The sequence below is a fragment of the Protopterus annectens genome, chromosome 5.part0 (assembly GCF_019279795.1).
Source record: "Protopterus annectens isolate FY-2018-M chromosome 5.part0, PAN1.0, whole genome shotgun sequence".
In the NCBI taxonomy this organism is placed as follows: Eukaryota; Metazoa; Chordata; order Ceratodontiformes; family Protopteridae; genus Protopterus; species Protopterus annectens.
This window is the reverse complement of record NC_056735.1, coordinates 557,915,294-557,925,636: the sequence shown is the minus strand read 5'-3', so window position 1 is coordinate 557,925,636 and position 10,343 is coordinate 557,915,294. Positions and strand designations below refer to the sequence as shown.

The 10,343-nt window shown below is 32.2% G+C and overlaps 1 protein-coding gene across 1 annotated transcript in view; it reads right to left on the bottom strand.

Moving 5' to 3' along the window:
- Positions 1 to 201: 201 nt before the first annotated feature.
- PHLDB2 (pleckstrin homology like domain family B member 2) overlaps positions 202 to 10,343 on the bottom strand; it is a 1,258,236-nt gene continuing 1,248,094 nt past the window's right edge. The window contains exon 18 of the mRNA XM_044072445.1: positions 202 to 913. Coding sequence (XP_043928380.1) covers positions 773 to 913 — 141 coding nt within the window. The 3' untranslated portion in view covers positions 202 to 772. The remainder of the gene's footprint in view (positions 914 to 10,343) is intronic.

The window sequence follows — 10,343 nt, the reverse complement described above, 5'->3', positions numbered from 1 at the left end:
TGTTTTTGTGCTGATTGCTTCTTCAGTTTTGAATGTGCTATTTTCTTTTTCTGTTTTCACACTTTCTTCAGACCATGCTGTGCCACTTTTAATCTTCTCTTTATTCAAGAAGTAACTATTCCAAATGCAAAGCAAAATGCAACAGGCCAAGATATTGTTTTTTTGGAAAATGGTGTTACTTAGTGAACAAATCTTCTATTTTTGACCAAGCCACACCATTTCTGGAAATTCACAATGTGCAATAAAATTTTTAACCATTTACTAAGTGACACTGAATCTTGTTGAGGCTGAAAATAAACAATGTCTGTAGTCATATTTTAACTATGCACTGACTAAGCTGATTCAGCATTATTTCATGACCAGTAGAATTTCAACATTATGCAATATAACCTAACACATTTAGCTGCAACTCCTAGAATTGCAGTTTATAGTTTCTTTGGGCAGCATCAGTTATAGGAACAGCTTTTGAATCATATAAAACATTTTGGTTATAGCTCATTCCTTCTTTCCCGTTTTTAGTGAAATGCAGCTTTTTGCAGAACTGAGTGGTTTGGAATTTATTCTTCAAAACAAAAGCATTGTGGTGAACAATCAGTGTTGAATAGTAAAGCACATGGCCAATGACATCTGTTAAATGTGGTGATTTCACAAAAATAAGCACACTTGGTTGTTTCCTGTGGCATTCTGTAATTGTACACTTTTTCATTTGTCACTGCTCTTAGACAATGGCAGAGGCACAAAAGAAGCAACTCTGAAGCATCACAGTCAGCTGCTATACCATAAACTGTGTGTAACCTTCTGCTCCTGTAACTATGACATCCATCCAGATTCTCATGGCTTCAGGGCTTGGTGCAATCATATAGTAGATCCTATCATGTGTCTTCACACAAAATGTCAGTGATGGGTTGGCACTCTACAAAACAAACATTTACATCTCAGAATGCTGAGAAATTTTACACAGAAACAAATAAACACAAGGCTTTACTTAGCTGTAATCAACATTGAATGCATTATTATAATCTACTGCAGTTCTCAGAAAGTTTTGTCTTTGAGACTTAACTGAAACAGTTTGCCTTTCTTTGTAGGTAATGACAGGTGTATGGGAGAAAACTAATGTCACATTTTCATACTTTAAAAGATTGTACTAAAATGTGAAGGCAAATATGGCCATTTTTACATGTCCAGTAGCTTCCAATGTTCAGTAGACTATGATGAAAGACTTATTACAGCTGATTAAGTGGCTTGTTTGTTGAGAGCTATAGAAAATTACTACTACTACCTGGGGTAGCATTCTATGAAGGTCAGACCTCACACTACATTTCAAAGACATTTAGTTTACAGAGTTGAGGCTGTTGTTATAATATATAAGCATGCTCAGTGCCAGGAGAAAAATATCTTCAATCATCCCACTATTAACCCCATCTCCCAAAAGCATGGCAGACACTTATGATGCAGAATCTCTGAGGCTGTCTTGATGCTAAATAAATGCCACTAATATATCAATGTAATGAAATTAAAACATTGATAATATCAGTATAAGGGGAAGGTCCAAACTGCCAATAACTGCAGTGCATCTTTCATGCAGTGCTGACCCTCCAAACTACAAAAACTCTCAACTTCAATGTAAGGTAGGTGTTTCTCCACATCTAATTTCATCACAGCAAAATTAAAGGGCCTCTCTAAAGAAGCAAAACTCAACATACAAACATTGCTATAACAGAACAACGCCCTTACTCAGAAAGACATATAAGGCAGAAAATGAAGAATTATTTCTTATGGTAAGATCATAAACATAAGACTAGAAAGAAACAAAGGTGTAGTAAAAGAATAAAGTTAAACATATTATCACTATCAAAAGAAACTGTGGAAGGAAACTTCTACAAAAAGGTGGAAGAAAGTCAAAAAATAAATTGCTGAAAAATAGTTAATTTGCAGTTTTGAAAACATTAATCAAGAAGACTTCCACATGGCTGCACAGTGATCAATAGGTTGACTGGAGCCCTCCCAGTTTAAAAGGGAAACTCTGGAAAGCAGGCAGCAAAACCCATTACTTGTTTAAATTCAGTTATTGTTTAGTCACTGCATTGCCTGGATGTCAGCAATAAGGAAATTGAGAGAAAATAAGAGGACATAAACTAGAGAAGGGAAAAATAAAACTCTGGTTGCAGTTGTTGACCAGAATGCGGTGTCAGTGCAGGAGATGGATTCCAGGAAACAATATGGATCAAGTGTATTCAGAGTTGTTTAAAATAAGTGAGACACTGGAGAAATGCATACAGTCAAGTGACAAGGGGCTGGAAAGAAGAAAGCAAGCTTTTAGATGATGTCCAGATTAGTTGATGAAATTGTATAAGTAAGTGGTTGAAATGAAGGAGAGACTAGTCTAATGTAAGGCTTTTCAGGAAGAAATGTTTCAAAAAAGTAATAGACCTGGAGGAAAGAATACATACAGAACATTTGAAAATTTCTCTTGTACCGGAGAAACTGGGGAGAACAAAGTGCATTAATTTTGCAAGCATGTAAATGAGCAGTAATACTGGTGTTCAGTTGCTGGGCTTGTTAATTAAAATGGCAACATTGTTTCTATTATCCAGATTTGGCCACGAGAAAGAAGCCAAGACCTACAGTAGGGAACGTCAACAAAAGGAGCTGCGCCTAATAAAAGTATGTCAGAATGATAAAATATTATTAATTGGAAACACTGCAGTGTTCATGGAAGATAAATATTCACTGTACACCAGAAGGAGAAGAAGCAAGTTTGTCCTTGTGGTTGGGGTTGTCAAGGGACAGATGTGGGATTCAGGTGCTGTACCTAGTTTTCTCTAGAGTAGGTTTTTTTTTTCAGAAGGAGAAAACATTTTTGGATGCAGAATAGGTGAAGTAAGAAATAAAAAGTTTACCCTGCAAAAATTGAGCCAGCAAGTTGAAGGAGATTCATCTTCTCATTCCTCTGATAATGGCACAGTCCATAGACAGAACTTGCTAGTAAAAAAAATGTCACTGTTCCAAAGGAAAATAATTGAGTGACAGAAAAGAGCTCAGGAGCTGACTAGAAACAGATACAGGAGTACCTTGCACTTGAACCAGAGACCAGTCTGAGATGATGAGGAAGAAGGCAAGGAAAAAAAAATGTGACTAATTAGGAAATGAAAAACCATGAACTTTGAAGCATCTGCATGGGACATACAGTAACAACAGCACATACAGGGAAGTACAAGAAGCTCGGTAAAAATAAATGAAGTCTGATGCATTGAAGGGAAGGCAAGCAGATGCACTGCTAGAAATTTCACTCCAGTATAAATCACAATATAAATCTATTCATTTAATTGCAGCCAGGACACTCTTTTTAATGGCTAAAATCATTTAATTAAGTATGCAAGCTGTTTTTCAATATTGAGCAGACCTTGACATGCAATAGTGAAGATATAGCTGTATCAAGTTTTGTTCCACACCCATGAATATTCCCTGTCTGATAATATAACAAAGGATAGTAGATGTCTAAAGAAATATACGAGAATATTTGGAATAGAGGATGTGGAATTACTATTAGGAACTCGGATAGAATTTACATATTATTCCACCAGGTAAAATAACTGGGTAAGACTGGACATAGACTATGTTTCACAGTATCATAGGTACTTATACAAAAGCTTTGAAACATATCCAATAACTATTAAAGAACATGTGCCAAAAAACACTAAGATAAAGGTGCACGGCAATCAAGTAAATGAGACACTGGTCCTTCTTAGTTATTAAAAATACAAGAATTTAAGTAATGGGCAGTAGAAATTATTCAAGAGCTATTTCTTTGGAAAGGATACCTGAGGAATTGGATAAACTGGAAACAAAAATAAAGATATGGTAGAAGTGACAGGGGAAAAAAAATGGGAAAGATATAGCATAAAAAAATTGAGAGATTATCAAAGGTTAAAGTAGATGAAAACAGATGATGCATATGAAGAGGAATCTCACAGAAGAAGAAAATAAGTTTTTGAATGCCAAAGTGAAAATAGTGGAATATTTAGCTAACATGCATACTGTTAGAAAGGTAGCTGCTAAGTAAGTATTTTTGATAGTAATCCTAGAGCACAGGGAGCCATCTGATAACAACATTATCAGTTTCTCTTACTGTGCATTAACATAAATGTTTTAGATTTTTGTCAAGTTGAAATGAAATATTTTATTATTAATATTGCATAATTTATTTATAATGTTTTAAATACATATTTACAGTTTTTTAATGTATTTTTAGTAACTTCAAATAATTTTAAACATTTTATACAGCATCTTAGTATCTTGTGTTGAATGCAAAGAATATTCATGAGCTCTATAATAATGAAAGTCTGAACAACTCTTCTTAATTAATTGCTTGGTTTTACTGGTTATTTCTGTATATTGAGGGTGTGTGTATATATATATATATATATATATATATATATATATATATATATATATATATATATATATATATATATATATATATATATATATATATATATATATCAATTTAACTGTTTATCCACATCTGATGAAGTTTTTAAATGAAAATGCTGTGTTCTAATGTGTCTGCATTCATGTATGTTTATAGGTTCATTTTTGGCAATAAACTGAATTAACTGTTCTCTGGTGGCTGGTTTTGACATCTTAGACAACAGAAAATAAGGTATTGCCAAACTTGGGAGCAGATGACTAGAAAATAAGCAGAGAACCTATAGATTATTTAGGGATGTTTCAGAACTTCTAAGAAAATTTGTAGAGAACAGAAGAATGGGGACACCCAGAATAGACACAAATGGAAACATCTACAGAAGATATAAATATGTCAAGGTTAGATAGAGATTAGGCCAAAGAATTGATAGCCAAGATGGGAAGGGCTGACATAAAACTGGTGATGTATAATCACTCAGCAGAAAAGTCAAAAGGAATAGAAGGATTCCTGTGAAAGTTTAGAAGTTGGGATAGAAGAAAGTGATAAATATCTGGAAGATTACATTTAACAATATTTTAAAAGCAGGGACAATAATACTTTAAAAGGGTTCTAGCATACTGAAATAGAATTGTGGTAGCTGTACTTACAAAAGAGGGCAAACACACTTTAAACTCAACTTCATACAGACCAATTTCATTCTAAACCATGATTTGTGTCTATACTTGCTAATATAATGGCTAATATGTTGCCAGAACAAATAGATATTGATCAATGTGGCTTTGTGGAAGGGAAGCAACATTTGGCATTAACAGAACAATTATGATTCATTGGTAAGCACATTGAAGAATACCCTGCTACTGTTGGAGTGTCTTGATTCAGAAAAGGCATTCAACAGAGATACTGATTTTAAGATTATGGTTATGGCAGCATATGCATTTGCTATAGAATGATGGGGTTAATTAGGAAGATATTTGAAGGATCAGTGGCAAAAATAAAGGTGGTAGATTTCTTTTTGACAAGCTGTGTTGGTATACAAGTTCAGGGATATTTTTATCAACCAGGGACCACAATTAATAAAGAATTCAAGGAATTTATTTGACAGGGAAAGAGTGAAAGTTGGATAAGTTGTTTCTCCCCATAGAAAAAGGTGGTTTTGGATCACCGAATTTGAAGAGATACTTTGGAGCTACACAGTTAAGGTTCAGATACACAACCCAAGCAGAAGACTACAAATCCAAGTAGAAAGAAATTACATTTAAACAGTGAGGTTCACAAAATAAGAAGAGAGTATGATTTTGAATATAGGTCTTAATGAAAACAATTCCTTAAATTGGCTGTTCGCTGTTTTAATTTTTCGATATTACCATATCAACGTTTAGGTATTCGGGTAATATAGACACTTTTTATACCAAAGGAAGGCTTCAAATAATTTTTCCACAGGTGAACAGCAATTACTGGAAGTGCAAAGGAAAACAGGGGGGTAACTGGGGACATGTTTTATTGGAATACAATAAGTTGCTGGATTTTACAAATTCTGTATGGGGTACTTTATCAAATATGTTGGGGCATCAAATTACTGTAACTAAGGAAATAATTCTTTTGAACTGAGATATGGAAACTGGATTGCCTATACATAATATGGCCCTACTAAGTTTAAAGCTGCTGGCTGCCAGAAAAGTAATTACTAGGAAATGAAAATCAAAACTAAACCAAATGTAACAGACTGAATGTTGTAAAGGAGGATAAAAACAATTGGAGTTGGGATCATCCCCATAACTCTTTACATGTAGATATACATTACTTATTCTTGTTTATACCAAGTAAAAGCCTGTGATAAAAAGCCTTCCCATTTTATATTTAAAACTACTGACACAGCAGTTGAATAACAACGCAAGATAAATCCTTAACACAGTTTATTTTAAGTATTTAAAATGATAAAATCCACTTTTCGTCGAGAGCAATCTCCCAACTTCTTCAGAACAAACACGGGCATACAAATCACACATCTTTTTATATTTAGTTAATTATCCAGTTAAATGGTTAATTAAATAATTAACCATATGATGCATTCGTTGAATTGTTCCATAAAGTTGCTAGGTTACGTTAGCTAACTTGATGCAGAAAACCAAAAGTTCTTTACGTGAACTAGTGAATAAATAAATGAATGAATAAATAGTTCAAACAATATGACAATGAATTTACTGGTAAGTTACCAGTTATATTGATGTAAAGTATGGATGTTCTCCATTTACCCAGTAAAATACTGAATGTAAGGGTACTGGATGTAAAAATAATAATAATAAATGTGTGTCCTACAAGCATAAATAAAACATATATTAAAAAAAACATATATTAAAAAAATGTTAGAAAACTGTTTTTCAGTGTTCCCGCCCCAACCTCATAGACATCCACTCGCGTGGGTATTCTCCATTGATACATTGAAGTACTAAATGTAAAAGAAATGGTAATCAATGTAATTTGAACTAAATAGTGAATAAAACATATGTTAAAAAACTGTTTTGTATTGGGTTCCAAGCTCTATATGCTTGAACACCTGTTTTTAACTTGTTCACAAGGTTCCCACCCCGACTTCTAAAACAAGCACTCGCAGAGTTTGCAGAAGTGGTTGTCAACGTAATTTAAACTAAATGGTGAATGAAACATATGTTGAAAAGCTGTTTTGCATTGGGTTCCAAGCTCTATATGCTTGAACACCTGTTTTTAACTTGTTCACAAGGTTCCCACCCCAACTTCTAAAACAAGCACTCGCAAAATTTGCAGGGCTTGGTGTATTTAAACAACTAACAGTGTATACACGGAGTTTCTACCCCGTTTGAACAGGCATTTGTACATAAAGCATAAAGAGCTTATTGTCATTTAAAGAGTGGTGACCCGTTCGCAAAATAGCAGCCCCCTGTATTGTCGAATAACTATACATCCATTAACAACTAGAAATAAGTAAATAAATGAAACAGATAAAGATAAACACGCAGAAAAATTGCAGAAAAAATGAGAAATAATCAACCAGTAAGTAAATTAATTCGGCAGATTAAATTGCATTTGCACAAGTCAATTAAATATGTATAGTATACAATATATTAATATAATAAAATATGTTGGATAAAATATATAAAAAATGTAAATAAAATGTTAAATAAATAAACAAACAACTAAATAAATAAATTACTACCATTCTACAATGTCAAATGTCATAAAATTTCATCTATAAATATCATAAAACTGCATCTGTAAGTATATGTACAATAATGGGTATACTCCGTACAGCCAAACAAAAACCAGCAATTCCTTAGAATTTTAAAGTTGATGTTAACTGTTCATTAATCCGTTGTCTACACATAAAAGTATATTATGCACAAACTTGTAACCAACAAAATGACACTGTCTAAAGACTAACAGTGAATATAAATACAAATACAAACAATATACATATCTTTAAAAATGTATGTATGTATATAAATATATGAAAAGATATATAAATGTATGTTAAGTAGTGGAGTATCTGTATAAGTATGTAGACAGAAACATACGTTGTATGTAAGTGTAATAGATATATTAAATATATATATATATATATGTTTGTTTGTTATAAAAATATGTTAAAAATGTAATTAAATATATTATAAAATGTATTATAAAATGTATTATAAAAATATATATACGTGTTGTAAGGGTATGCGTGTGAATGGGTGTATAATAAGGTGATATACACACACAAAATGCTCAAACAGTACAAATACTGGAACCAAGTACTAATAGTATTTTTGTATTTTTGTACCAAAAGGTTGTCAAAAGGTGTTTATAGGTTTTGTAGGTTTTATAATTGGTGTTCTCTAAAATGTACTGTTGTATCTTCTGTAGTGAATTATTTTATTTTATTTATAGTTAATTTATATCATACATTGATCCAGACATTTCTTTATCTATTAAGATTTTTCAATCTAAGAATACACATGATTGAACACATCTCATTGAGACCTGGGTATTGGCAAGCATTCGTTCTGAGCTGCCAGAGCAGTTCTATTCTCTCTAGTTTTAATGACTCTGGGCCACCTCTTCCCTCATTAACCAACTGGTCAATGACTCTGAATTTAAACTCGTGTCCCTCAAAGTCACTTATGTGTCTAGCCAGTGCATTTTCCATCTTCTTCTTACTTATGCAATATGTGTGCTCATAAATCCTTTCCCCCAGCTTCCTATCAGTTTTACCTATATAGAATGCTGGGCATGATGTGCATTTAGCAAGGTAAACAACTTGTCTACTATTACAATTAAATTTCTCTTTGGTACTAAATTTATTGTTACGTATCGTAAAGTTGCTGCCTGTGTCAATGTGCTTGCACATCCTACACATATTGCACTTGTACATACCTTTCCTGTTTACAAAGGGAGCAAGGTGTTTACACCCCAATTTTAAATAACAGTCAAGTAAATAGACCACTTATTTATTTAGAAACAAAAACTTTTGATTTTTGCAATTTTATTTGTACGTTCAACATTGATTCCAATCAAGTTATTAACATCATCATCATGAAAAACTGGAATATTTTGATGAGGGTTATTAACATCATCATGAAAAACTGGGATATTTTGATGAGGGATAGCCAGTTTAGATCATCACTGCCTACAGTACCTTGAATAACGTTTAGACGTGGTATTAATTTAAAGAACATGTTAGAAGTCAACCCTAGACCCTTTGTACAAAACCTATAAACACCTTTTGACAACCTTTTGGTACAAAAATACAAAAATACTATTAGTACTTGGTTCCAGTATTTGTACTGTTTGAGCATTTTGTGTGTGTATATCACCTTATTATACACCCATTCACACGCATACCCTTACAACACGTATATATATTTTTATAATACATTTTATAATACATTTTATAATATATTTAATTACATTTTTAACATATTTTTATAACAAACAAACATATATATATATATATTTTTTTTTAATATATCTATTACACTTACATACAACATATGTTTCTGTCTACATACTTATACAGATACTCCACTACTTAACATACATTTATATATCTTTTTATATATTTATATACATACATACATTTTTAAAGATATGTATATTGTTTGTATTTGTATTTATATTCACTGTTAGTCTTTAGACAGTGTCATTTTGTTGGTTACAAGTTTGTGCATAATATACTTTTATGTGTAGACAACGGATTAATGAACAGTTAACATCAACTTTAAAATTCTAAGGAGTTGCTGGTTTTTGTTTGGCTGTACGGAGTATACCCATTATTGTACATATACTTACAGATGCAGTTTTATGATATTTATAGATGAAATTTTATGACATTTGACATTGTAGAATGGTAGTAATTTATTTATTTAGTTGTTTGTTTATTTATTTAACATTTTATTTACATTTTTTATATATTTTATCCAACATATTTTATTATATTAATATATTGTATACTATACATATTTAATTGACTTGTGCAAATGCAATTTAATCTGCCGAATTAATTTACTTACTGGTTGATTATTTCTCATTTTTTCTGCGTGTTTATCTTTATCTGTTTCATTTATTTACTTATTTCTAGTTGTTAATGGATGTATAGTTATTCGACAATACAGGGGGCTGCTATTTTGCGAACGGGTCACCACTGTTTAAATGACAATAAGCTCTTTATGCTTTATGTACAAATGCCTGTTCAAACGGGGTAGAAACTCCGTGTATACACTGTTAGTTGTTTAAATACACCAAGCCCTGCAAATTTTGCGAGTGCTTGTTTTAGAAGTCGGGGTGGGAACCTTGTGAACAAGTTAAAAACAGGTGTTCAAGCATATAGAGCTTGGAACCCAATGTAAAACAGCTTTTCAACATATGTTTCATTCACCATTTAGTTTAAATTACGTTGACA